The sequence below is a fragment of the Leishmania mexicana genome, chromosome 23 (assembly GCF_000234665.1).
Source record: "Leishmania mexicana MHOM/GT/2001/U1103 complete genome, chromosome 23".
Lineage (NCBI taxonomy): Eukaryota > Euglenozoa > Kinetoplastea > Trypanosomatida > Trypanosomatidae > Leishmania > Leishmania mexicana.
Window position 1 is genome coordinate 661,474 of NC_018327.1, and position 12,562 is coordinate 674,035.

General features: G+C 62.1%; 3 protein-coding genes across 3 annotated transcripts; all 3 read left to right on the forward strand.

Moving 5' to 3' along the window:
• Positions 1–1,209: 1,209 nt before the first annotated feature.
• Positions 1,210–3,123, forward strand: LMXM_23_1670 (hypothetical protein, unknown function; the record flags this gene model as incomplete). Its single annotated transcript, XM_003875737.1, has 1 exon — positions 1,210–3,123. The coding sequence occupies one exon, from the start codon at positions 1,210–1,212 to the stop codon at positions 3,121–3,123; it is 1,914 nt and encodes a 637-aa protein (XP_003875786.1).
• Positions 3,124–4,639: 1,516 nt separating this feature from the next.
• LMXM_23_1680 (conserved hypothetical protein) lies at positions 4,640–9,799 on the forward strand (the record flags this gene model as incomplete). Its single annotated transcript, XM_003875738.1, has 1 exon — positions 4,640–9,799. The coding sequence occupies one exon, from the start codon at positions 4,640–4,642 to the stop codon at positions 9,797–9,799; it is 5,160 nt and encodes a 1,719-aa protein (XP_003875787.1).
• Positions 9,800–11,391: 1,592 nt separating this feature from the next.
• On the forward strand, positions 11,392–12,249 carry LMXM_23_1690 (hypothetical protein; the record flags this gene model as incomplete). The annotated part of the gene is made up of 1 exon (XM_003875739.1): positions 11,392–12,249. The coding sequence occupies one exon, from the start codon at positions 11,392–11,394 to the stop codon at positions 12,247–12,249; it is 858 nt and encodes a 285-aa protein (XP_003875788.1).
• Positions 12,250–12,562: the final 313 nt, after the last annotated feature.

The following is a 12,562-nucleotide window of genomic DNA, read 5'->3' on the forward strand; positions in this document are numbered from 1 at the left end:
CGATGGCGTCATTCGGGGTGTTCTCGCCACGCTTCCGGGATCTGCGCCTCATCATCCCACCCGGTCGGGATGCAGAGGATGCCGTATGCTTCGCACACACGCACTGTGGAGTTGACTCGTACGGACCTCTTCGCGCCTCTTCCGTGCGCCCCTCGTGCTCTGCTCACGTGGGGAGGCTTTCTTCGGAGGGGGCGCGCCCTGCCAGCGATGGGCGACAGTGCTTGCGCACAGAGAGCTCATCACGTGCTTATATTTGCTGAATCCTCGCGACACAATCTGTAGTGGGCACGCCCAAGAGCGGTCGAGGACGGACGTCTCTCGGGCGCCACGCAAGCCCGGATCTGTCCGCCAACACCGAGAGTCCGCAGCCACGACCCGAGGGCGGGCTGCATGCTGCTTGGCTCCCCCATCCCCACCCCACAGAGTGGGCACTAGGCACGGATATCACCGCTGAGGTGGCCTCCGGCATCCGGTTGGTGGGGGTGTGGTATCAGCAGAAAGGAAAGGGAAGAGTAGCGAAGCACAGCGGCACGTCGTGCGTCGTTCTTGCTGACACGCACACACATGGAGGTCTGTGGCGTGCCAAGCCCTTGTCTAGGCCTTTGATCAGAACTACACCATGCCACGGATGCTACCGAAGCCCTTTTACACTTACTGCTATCCTTCTTGCATTCACTCGTTCTGTTCTCGCGTCGCTCCGCGACGTGGCCCTCGGCAAGCACACCGTGCTGAGGCAGCCAGGGAGCCGGTCTAGAGCAGGTACAAGTGCCTTCATGCACCTCACCTGTACACGTAGGGCCCATTCCTGTTGTTTCCCAACGCGTCATTCAACCGCGAAGACACCGATAACGATCATTGGCGGCGTCGTCGACACGCTCCGTGGTGAGCGAGTCCAAGCGTGAACGTGACGGTAAGTCTCTCGGGCGTCACGCAAACTCGGATCTGTCCGCCAACACCGAGAGTCCGCAGCCACGACCCGAGGGCGGGCTGCATACTGCTTGGCTTCCCCACCCCCACCCCACAGAGTGGGCACTAGGCACGGATATCACCGGCTAGCCGGCCTCCGGTGTCCTCGGAAACTCGGACTGGCATCGAAATACGAACGTGCCCATAGAGAGTACCTCGTCGTCGTTTGTTCTGTGTGGTGGTGGTGGGCCCGATATCCCCCCGCTTGCGCGATCGTCTCGTGCGTCTGCCGGCGTGTGGGGGATGCCGGGCCCGACTGTCTACAGTGGGCCACGGGTGCGGTCATGGCGTGCGTTGTGGCCCATGCTCGCAGCCTACCGGCTGCCGCTGCTTATCTTTGTCTCTGCGACAGCTCTTATCGGGGGCTACAACGTCTTCTTCTGCCGACTTCTTCGTGCAGTGTGGGAGGCGCAGACGGCTAATGTGCTCCCCTTCGAGGCCATGAGCCACCTGCAAGCACAACGATACGTGCTCGGCTACACCGCTACGGGCACCTTTGCCACGTGCGCTCTTACCCTCGGGAACGCTCTGGCTGTGCTCATGTACTGCTCCTTTGCACGCGTCATTTTCACCTGCCCCGGGTACGTGCCAGCAGAGCCGTGGCAATACACACCTCGCTTCGATGCTGAGCGACGGCACCAGTTGAAGGTGACATGGTCGGCGCAACTAAAGTGGATCCAAGAACAAGGCGTTGCTGCCCGGCAGCGAGCAATGCAAGCTCTGCAGGAGCAGCAGGCGCTGTGGGCTTACCAGTTGCACAGGTTACAGCAGCCGCCGCCGTACGCGTATCCCCCACCAGCCTCTGGACTCGTAACAGCTCTCAGGTCCCCATTCCCGTCTGCAGTGACACCAGGGCAGTTTCCAGCTCCAAACGATGCCTCGAGGAGCGACAGCCTCTTGATGGCTGCACCGACGCCTCAGCAGCCCGTCTCCCCGCCGCAGCTAGCAGCAGCGGGGAGTCGTGCAATCTCGGGCACACCAGCCCTCACGGTTGATGGGTCGCTCTTCTCAGTGGATATGGCAAGCATCGCGGCGAACCCCGCGAGGGCGGCAGGCGTATGCTCCGGATCCGCAGCGCCGCAACGGACGTGCGTGACATCCGGTAAAGCGGCTTCCTCCGCCGTATCTCCCGCAGCGACAGAGCCGGCTGTCACAGGCGTAACCACCACCTCCACTACAGCTTCCTCTTCCTACAGCACCTCATCCTTTTCAGCTTCTGGGTCCACAACACCAGTGGCGAGCACACCGGACCGAGGATCCACCGGGGCTCTCGGGCCTCACGGTATCTCGACCAGCTGCGATGCGGCTCCGCCGGCGTTGTCTGTGCACCGTCGGCTATGCACGGCCATTGCGGTTGTCAAATCCACTGTGAACCCGAACCTGGTGCTCGAGTATGAGGCGGATGGGTCGCTGCGGTTCTGTGGGGTGTGCCACCAGTACAAGCCGGACGGCAGCCACCACTGTTGCGTGTGTCAGCGCTGCGTGTTCGACATGGACCACCACTGCCACTTTCTCCATAACTGCATCGGCCGGCACAACTACAAGTACTTCTTCTTGTGCATCTTCTACTCCACGTTGGGTGGCGCGGTGAACTCGACGCTGTTCGTTACTGTGTACGGGTTCAGCGTCGTGTGCCACGACTGGGGCCATGGGTGGTGGTGGGTGCCGGCTGGCATGTACGCTATCAGCGGGTGCATTGCGTATCTGTGGGTGCAGCACATTTTTCTGCTCATTCGAGGTGTCAGCACGCTGGAGCGCATCACCGAACTGTCCTCAGAGAACTTTCTCATGAGTGTGAGCGAATCGGGCCACAGTCAGGTCGTCAGGCCCGGAAGCTGCTGCAGCGACTGCGGAATGGTAATCGGTGAATGCGTGCACGGCATTGCAGCACTCGGGGAACGCCTCGTTGAACTGCTAGGGTGCGGCAACAAGTTCCGCAGGCTATACAAGACCACCGCCTCGTCTCTCACCAGCAGCGGCAGAGGCGATGGCGGAGAGGGAGCGCCGTCCGCCCCTTCGAACCGAGCGGAGCGCCGGGCGCACCGCTTTGTGGTGTTGTTCGGACGCCCGCGCTTCTGCCTATACCATTTGCTGCCTCTCTCACCTCCAGGCGAGTCGTCGCGACCGCGCGCAAGGTCACACGAAGGAGAGGTATAGTGCACCGGGACGCGATGGGGCGCTGACTTCCTAAACCAACTTGCGTGCCTCTGCCTGTATGCAGCTGCACGCCGAGTCAGACGTCGTTTGTTTTCCATCGGTTGTCTCTCCTCCCAGAGCACCCGGATCACGGGGGCACACCTCACTGCGTGGCATGACAGGTCTGAACACCCGCTCCGTGGCTACGCCAAGCAGCCCCTACCTATCCCATGCCAAATGCCAGAACCATCTCTGGGAGTGCTAGGGTGGCCCGCCTACGATGGTGGGGGGTGGGGGCAGAGCGCTTCATCGCTGTCTCTATAGGCGGCCAGGTCCTGGATGGTGCTGTGTCGGAGCGGACTGCGACAGCGCACACGCTTGTGCTACCCGTATGGTTAGACGAGGTGTCAGCGCGGCTCGAACGTGTATTCCGCACCGCCCCGGGCCTCGCAAATCTCCACTGGTGCGAGGGGCCTGAGTGCCACCCCGAGGGGGGCGCCACCAAGTGGCGACCGGGATAATGGGTGAGCGGCTGTGAGGGCTGGTGGGCAGCGGTGGAGGCAGAGGCCGTGCCCAGATGCGTATGCAGTGCTGTCGCGCGCGTGTGTGCGGCGTCTTTGCACCACGGGATTGACCATGTGACAGGTCGAGGGCTCGAGAGTGGTGTGCAACCCGTGCTGTATGGCAGAGAAGAGACAAGCTGAAGCGACGGAACGAAAGCCACGTCTTCCCCGAGCCTTCCACGTTGATGCAACCATGACTGGCACTTCCATGGGCCCTTTGCCTCGCCCCCCCTGCGCCATCTCCATGTCGAATGCCCCTCCTCCCCACTCCCTTCCCGTCTCTCCGCTTCACCGGTCCTCACTCTCTCCTTGGGGTGTTTCCAACGCTTTGTACATCTTACTCTCTGTCCCGCGCTCTTCTGCGGTGCGCTTGGGCCGGGCTTTGGTGTGCTGCCGCACCGCCTGGTCTCCACCCACTATTACACCGCTTCCTTGCGCTCTCCCCTCGCTGCAGCAACACGTAGCTGCGGCAGGCAGGCGCACGCCAACTCTCCACCACATCTGTTCTTCCCACGCACAGGCGTGCACCCCACCGAGAGACCGAGACACGCACACACAGGCGTGCCGCCGCTTTCCTCGTGCGCCTTTCGCTCTTGATCCCTCTCCCCGTTCTGGCCTTCGCTCTGCCCTTCCGCGGAACACCTCGCGCGCACACTATCCTGCACGCGTGCCGCGGTGTTGCGGAGTTGGTGAGCGAGTGAGGAAGAGGCGTGGGAGACTTCTCTGTGCAAGGGCAACGACGTGCTTTTACGGTTTCTCTGTCTTGCGTAGTCTCGCCTCTGCGGGAGACCCACTATTCCTTGCGCTGTCCCTGCACACGCCTTCGTATTCTCCTCTAACCCATCCCCTGCCCTGCGGCTGCAGCTCAGCCACCTCCTCTCCCCCCTCGTGGTGCTCGTCCTCGACGGATCACCTTCACGCGTGCGCCAGATCGATTCAGCGGCCTCCTCGAGGAGGCCCACAGGCGCAGCACTATGGACACCGCCGCTGTCTCGCAGAAGGGCACCCATGTGACCAACACCGCCGCCACTGTGAAGGGCCACCTTCCACCTGTCGCGTTTCAGCCCTGTAGCAGTGAACAGCTCGGCTCAGAGTCGATGACGCTGCCGCCTCCGGCCGCTCGCGACGGCAACACGAGCAGAACGGATCCTTTCGCACCCCTTCGCTGTGGAGCTGGCCAGGGCGTCATCGAAAAGTCAGGAAGCGCACCAGCCTCTCTCGGCAGAGGCTCGCCATCCAGAGGCCCTGCCACGCTGGCTTCCGCACAAAATCCCAGTCGTAACTGCTGCATCCCTTTGCTGCGCTCGCCCGGCAACTCATCTGCGTTGCCGCCTCTTGCCGCTGCTGCACAACGCGGCGGCGGGCCTACGCAGTCAGCACACCGCCTCCAAAGCCAAGAGATGGTGATAGCTGAAGAGGAGGAGCTGCGCGACTTGCGGCTACTACTGAACGCTCAGTCTTCGCGTTTGCGCCAGCACACCTCTTCAACAACACTGACTCCCGAAGAGATGCAAGCGCTGTTGAAGCGTCCGGCCCCCCTCCTCTCTGGCCCGTCCACGCGACCGGCAGCAGGGACGGCTGCTGCTGCGGTGATGGTAGTAAGCAGCCAACCACAGGCTCGCACTGCTACCGCTGCCAACAGCATTGCGACACCTCACGTAGGCTGCACAAAATGCGAGCCGACTGATCGCTCGACGGCGGCCGCGGTAAAGCATAGCGCGCTCAACTCCGCGCGGAGTACGGACCCTTCGATGCGGGCAGTGCGCAACGGCGCCCTCTACGCGCTCAGGGCCAACGGCAGCTGCTTCAAGGCCGACTGGCTCGGGCAGTCTCACCTCAAAACCGAACCTGCGGCGCAGCCACGGCTTGACGACAGCGAGGAAGCGCTGCTCGCCGCACTGGAGGAGGAGACGGCCGTGCGCGAAGCCCGGCTGGAGCGTCGCAGCAGGGATATTCGCAAGAAGTTGGCGGAGCCGTCGCGGAACCCGACTGGCCACATCTACCCCCCGCCGCCCCCGGTCACGCAGGCTACCTCGGAAACAGAGGTTCACGAGCGTGCGTTGGCGGCGGAGGAGTTTGCAAGGTCCCTAATGCAGCGCCGCAGGCACGGCGAGGAGCGTGTTCGACGTCAGCAGAGAGAGCGGCATCTCACTCCGTGCTCTCCTCCGGTGCACCAAGGGGTGGTCTCTGAGAACAACGCTGCCTTAAACGAAACCTTCTTGAAGGCGCACTGCAGGGACGGTGTTGACGTCAACGACGCGGAAGCGGCTGAGAGCCATACCATGCCGCACGCCGGCAGCAGCGCCCGGCTTCTCCCGCAGGGCTCCTGCGATGCCCAGGAGCCCCGGGAGGTGAACGAGATGTCCATGACGAGTCTGGCCCTGGGCCGCGTGTCCCTGCGCTCGTGCAGCGTGAACAAGGTGACGGACAGCACGCTGGCGATTATGGAGATGCTCGCGAACCGGCCAGATGTCCTGCTTCCGTCCCCGGCTGAGACGGCTGTTGTGCGTCGCGGCGACGTGCTGTCCTCAAAGCACATCCTCAAGCGCGACTTGGAGGAGGCGCTGCAGTCGCGACAGGGATCAACCGGCATGATCGCTGGAGCGCCGTTCTTCCGCATCGTGCCAAAGCTGAACATCGCCGGTGTCGCCCAGGCAAACGCCAGTGCGGTGCGCACGATTGTGAATGAGCTGCGCCGCGCGCACGTTGAGGGCCCCATCATCTGGGTGAACCTGCGTGAGGAGCCGCTTGTGTACATCAACGATACCTCCTACATCGTCCGCGAGCGCGCCGATCCGCTGACGCCAATTATCATCCCCAACGTGACGGGGCTAAGTATCGAGTGCATCGAGCGGAAACTCAAGCAGGAGGTGCTGCAGGAGGCGTACGTGAATGGTGGGAACGTCAGCGTGCACCTTGAGTGCCGTGGCGGCAACATGGAGGACCAATGGGTGTGCGCCAGCCGCAGCGAGGTGCTGACGCTGGCTGAGGTTTTCCATCGCATGGAGAAGGAGACAGACCACCAAGTCATGTACTTCCGCCGACCCATCACGCAGAATATCGGGCCTCAGCCCGAAGATTTCGACTTCGTGCTGGATGCGTGCCTCGAGGAGCCGAAGGCGGTGTTCGTCTTCAGTTGCCAGTCTGGTCGCGGCCGCACGAGCTCGATGATGCAGATAGCCAACATCGTCCGCTTCTACCAACTTTGCGTGAAGGATGTGACGGCCGATATGCGTGTGCTGCGCGAGAAGGTTAACGGGCCGTCGTACCGCACTATTCAGAAGCTGGTGTCTCTCTTTCCTGACGGCAAACTGCACGAGCGTCGCCTCATGATCCTGATGGAGCTTGCCGACAAGGTGTACTCCATGGCGGACCACATCAACGAGGCGTTTTCTGGCATGAACGACGCCCCGGAGGTGGCGAAGATGCGGTTGCAGGTGTACGCACTCTTTCTGGTCTTCTCCTACTACTGCGAGCAGCGACTGTGGAACTACGCGACGCACTTGTCTTTTGTGCAGTGGCTGAACGAGAACTCCGAGATCAAGATTCTTATCAGCAGCGTGCGCGAGAAGCTTGATGACCAGCTCAAGCTGGAGCAGGTTTTCTCCCTGTCCTCGGTCGGCCCCGAGGCCGACACGCTGCGCGCCATTCGCCACCGCCGCGGTAACGTGCTGAGCACCGGCCGCATCCTGCTTAGCTTTCCAGTGAGCAACCATTCACGCCATGAGATTATGGCGTTGCGCCAGCTCGCGCCAGGGGTGCCGGTGCTGACATGCGGCCGTGTCGGTGAGGTAGCGCGCGACCAGCTCGTGTGCGACATCCGTGACACGTTCCCGCACGTGCGCTCCATCCATTGGATCAGCCTGCGCGCCGAGCCGATGGTGCTGATCAACGACGTGCCCTACACGCTCTCCGACCACGATGCCGCACACGGCTCGGCTGAGCATGGCACGACGATGCACGTGTCTGTGCAGGCGATGGAGCAGATCGAGGATCGTCTGCGGCGCGATGTACTGCTGGAGGCGCAGGACAACGGCGGCTTCATCATCCTGCACCGTTTGACGACGGCCGGCGAGCGGGAGGTGCTGCGCGTGAAGGTCGTCTCAGCGCGCACCCCACGCAGCACAATGGAGGAGTTCGTGGAGGCAACGGGCGTGTGCTACTCCCGCATTCCGATGCCCTTCTCCGGGGAGCTGCTGGCGAGTGATATCGATCCCCTCCTCAACTACCTGGCTAAGGCGGACATCAGCCAGCACGACGCCATTGTCATCAACGATTCGGTTGGCACAACTCGCACTACCGTGGCACTGAACATCCTGACACTGTTCCGCGCGAGTCGAATTGAAAGTCTTCGCTCGCTGCAGACGACCGAGGAGGTGGCGATGCTGCTGCGCGTCGGGTCCACGGATCGGCTCGTCAACAACGCTCAGGTAGCCGCCAAGGCGGAAGTGTCCTCGGAGGAGATTCCAGAGCACCACGTGGAGCTGCTCCTCGCCTCGACCATCTGCCAGATGCTGACAGCCGGTAGACTCCTTCGCACGGTGGACGCCGTCATCGCGCTCGGTGGCCGCGGCCGGCGCTGGAATATCTTGCACGCGCTGGACTTTCTCAAGAAGCGCATTGGTGTGCTCGGCAACAACAAGCCCCAGTGCATCGTGGATGCCCTGCATGGCCTGCGCTGTTACCTGCTCGTGCTGCTCTCATGCCTGTACCTGGATGCGCAGAAGGGGGAGGGCTTCACGATCGAGGAGCTGCTCTTCAGCAACTGGGTCACCGCTCACGCGGAGGTATCGAACATCGTGGAGCACCTCGAGGACCGCGGCGAGGCGGCGCTCGAGTACGTGGCGGCTGACAACCTCATGAAGGCCGACCTTTCGCGCCGCTCCGGTAACGTTCTCACGGCCAACTTCTGCCTGAAGGCCGACCACTTTCCCGGCTGCCAGAAGAAGGGGCTGCGGCCGGCGCTGTGCGGCGCACCAAACTTCCGAAAGGTAGATTTTGTGAACGTCTACGGTGTCGCCATCCCGACTCTCAAGGGCATTCACAATGTGCTCTCGCTGCTGGGCGCCTCCAGCGAGCCTCTGCAGGTGTACCCAGGGCAGAGCAACGACTCCGAACCGTACCTCGGCTTTGCGGCGCAGCGGCTCTTCGAGCCAGCCTTCAAGCCCGAGGAGCTGAAGCACCCACTGCGCGGCTCTGTGGTCTGGGTAAACTTGCGGGAGGAGCCCATTCTGTACGTGGGCGACCGACCCTTCGTCTTCCGCGACTTGGCGGCCCCGTACGTGAATGTGGTGCTGACCGGCATCCAGACGGAAAAGGTTGAGCTGGTGGAGTACGAGCTGAAGCGTGATGTGCTCATGGAGGCGGCACAGTACGACGGCAAGTTCCTCGTCCACGATGAAGGGATCCCGGGCGAGCTCGTCGGCGTGTGGGAGACCGCGAACGAGGAGACTGTGAAGACTCTGCGCGAGGTCTACGATGAGCTGCTGGTGAACCAGTTCCGCTGCCAAATGCTGCGACTCCCGGTGACGGACGAGCAAAGCCCGGATATTCGTGACTTCGACCTTCTCGTCAGCGCCCTCCTCCCGCGCATTGCGAAACACCTTGACCGCCGCGAGACGCTGTCGTTTGTTTTCAATTGCCAGATGGGCCGCGGTCGCACCACGACGGGGATGGTGATCTGCTGTCTCCTCATTGGCCTCGTCATACCGGAGTACTACGACGAGCTGCACAACGCTTACCGCGACTCCCTCTACGCAGACACAGAGTCAGACCTCGGCCGCGGAGAGTACTCCGTCATTGTGCAGCTGAAGCGCGTACTGGCGCAGGGCCGGACGGCCAAGTACCAGGTCGATCTCGTGCTCGAGGCGTGCTCGAAGATGCAGAACTTGCGCACAGCTATTGAGGCCTTTGCTATTGCGGTGTCGTCGCCAGACACGATCGAGTCGGGCCGCGCTCGCGCGCATCACGCTGGTGTGCATTACCTGAAGCGCTACTTCAACCTCATTGTCTTTGCCGTGTACCTGCAAGAGGAGTATGACCGCCTATCGAAGCGCATGCTGCACTCCTTCACGGACTGGATGGCGACCCACCCGGAGATTTTCACGCTGCTAGACTCGTGCGTTCTCAAGTAACACGAAGGGTGCCGGTGCCGTGCTGCGTGTCGCAGTTGCACGGCTGAGGCTCACTCTCGTGACAGCTGCTGCTGTGCTGGTGAGCGCACTCGCTACGTGTACTCATTAGAGGCGGTAATTTACTTGTGTCTTTGTACATCCTTGGTTCATCTGTCTTGTTTGTTGTTTCTGATGTAAACCAACCACTGCGCAACGGAACGCGTTGGCAGTCTTCTACCCCCCCCTCCCCTATACCACCTCGCACCCGCTGTACATCCTCTCTCTCTCTCGCTCGCTCGCTGTGTGTATGTGTGCGCTGTTTCCTGCGCATGCGGGTATCCTCTTTTCCCTTTGTTCCGATAGACGCCGCGTGTGTGTGGTGTGCGCCGCCGCCTCGGTCTTTCACTCGCTCGCTTGCTTTCTCTTACGCACCGTGGCGCATCTCTCTGTTGATGGCTCGCTCTCGCTATTTCTCCATGTTGCATCATGCTTGACGTATCTGTCTGGCGAGGCCGCTCCTGTGTCGTGGCGCGATTGGGGCGGAGGGAGGCTGTAAAAGCCAACGGCACGCTGTAGAAGGCGATGCGCAAGGTGCCGCTCATGAAGTCGATCAGTGTGGGAGAGAAGGGAGAGGGGCGATCGGCTAAGGTAGGGGGGAGGGTGAGTTGAGGCACTGCGTATCTACATGCTCCTCCTGACCTCCATCATTACACCGTCCAGCCCCCACAGCTCGATCTCTCGCTTCTCTCACTTCGACCTCACGCATCAATGACTAGGCCGGATGCCTTGAGGTGTTGCCTTTCCTGCTGCCGTTTGCCGGCGCTCCCCCCTCCCCCTCCCTCTTTGTATCGGCACCTCTGCGTGTATGTGACTCTCCGCGTTGCCCTGCCAAGCGCCACAACCGCATTGGCCAGCGATGCTACGGTGGTAGTCGTGTTGGGGCTCCTTCAGGAGCGAAAGGCGTGTGAGACCGTTGATAGTGACGCGTGTGGTGGGTTAGGGGGGGAGGTCTGGGGAGAGTGAGCAAGAAAAGCTGATTGGCGCGGGAGCGTGCACCTATGCTTGCGCGTCTTCAGGCCATCCAAGTGCCGCCTAGGTGTCCACACACCCAGATACCCACCCACCAGTAGCCCACGGTGAGACTGCCTCTTCTCCCTGTGCCACCCTCCTCTATCCCGCTGTCTACCTCGGAAGTCAGAGCTTACCTTCTCGCCACCGCTGACTGTCATGGACAGCGCACGTTGAGAATGCCGTTCGCATCTCCTCCCCACTTCATGCGATCCACAGAGAACTCGCGCGCCGTGGAGACTGCCGCTAGGGAAGGCTGCGGGGTGTCTTGGCCGGCTTCACTTTCTCTGCTCCCCAATGGCCACTCTCCCCACTCCTCTCCCGCTCTCTCCACCATGATCGCTCTCCTCCTCCATCCCCCCATTGCGCACCTCGACCCTCTCACGGACACACGTGCGCTGTCTCGGAAAATAACGCTGGCGCTGACATCGAAGCGGCAGACACATTGTCCGTCCTCACCCGCCCACACGCACCCCTGAACACGTGTTTGCCTGCTGCTGCTGCTGCTTGTCGGGTCATCGACGTTCTTCCTCACCACACTCACAATGGCGTCAGCAGCCTACTACAAGAAGCAGCAGGCGCAGCTGCATCTCGCCAAGAGCGAGGTGCAGGCCATCATGGAAAAGTTGGTTGCGGCCGTGGCCCAGTCCCGCCCTCGCAGCCCCCTGCGTGCTCTGCTTCAAACGCTAGACCGTATAGAGGAAGAGGGGGTCGGATCGGCATCTGCGGCCGCTAACATTGCACCGCCTCTCGTCACCCCGCGCCTCATCGTTCTCACTGGCCCGCCCGGCTGCGGTAAGTCGGTCCAGGCCTCCCATATTGCCGCCTTCCTAGGCGGTGTTCACTGCGCCTTGCCGTCGTTGGTGCGAGATGCGTTTCACGGTGGCCATCTGCCTGGCTCGAAGGTCGTGTATGTCCCTGAGTCTCTTCAAGCCGAGATGAGGGCGGCCAAGGAGGCGTTCGTGCGGAAGACGCCGGTGGGCGCGACGGCGACGTCTTTTCTATCCTCACTGCCACCCGACCTCGCGGCGCGGCTCATCGCGAATTGCATCCAGTACGAGATGCGCCAGCGCCAAGCTGCGGCGGATACCGTGCCAGCGCCAGAAATGCAGTGTCCCACGTCGACGGTGTTCTTCGTACTCGACGGCTACCCCTCGACCATCGCTGAAGCGCTGGCTCTCGAGGCGGCGACGGGGCAAGAGGTATCGGTAGCTGTGACCCTTCGCTGCTCCGCCGACTGCCTGGAGGCGCGCCGCCACTCCCGCGCCCCTCCTGGCCGTCTTGCCTCCCTGGACACTTTTGAGGCTTACTGGAGCGCACAGCACAAGTTACGCGTCGTGGACGGCGCTCAGAGTATCGCTGCCGTCACACGGCAGGTGCTCGCCGCTCTGGAGGAGGAGTAGAGAGCATCGGCACTAGGGAGAAGGGGCGCACACAGCCGCTCCCCACCTCTCATGCACACCTGCCCGCGAAACGCTCACCTTGTCGGTGCTGTCTATCTTCTTCGCCATACTGCAATAACCACCCCACCACCTGATGTATAGTGCACGACCTCTGGCTCCTCTCACTCCACACAGGCAGACCCCCACGCTGGTCCACGCCGCGCTCCTTGATGGCCGCCCATCTCAACCCCCTTTGTATCTCCACACTCACACCCACACACACACACACACATGGCGGGGCGTCGCTGGAAAGGAATAAAACCCGCGCGACTGC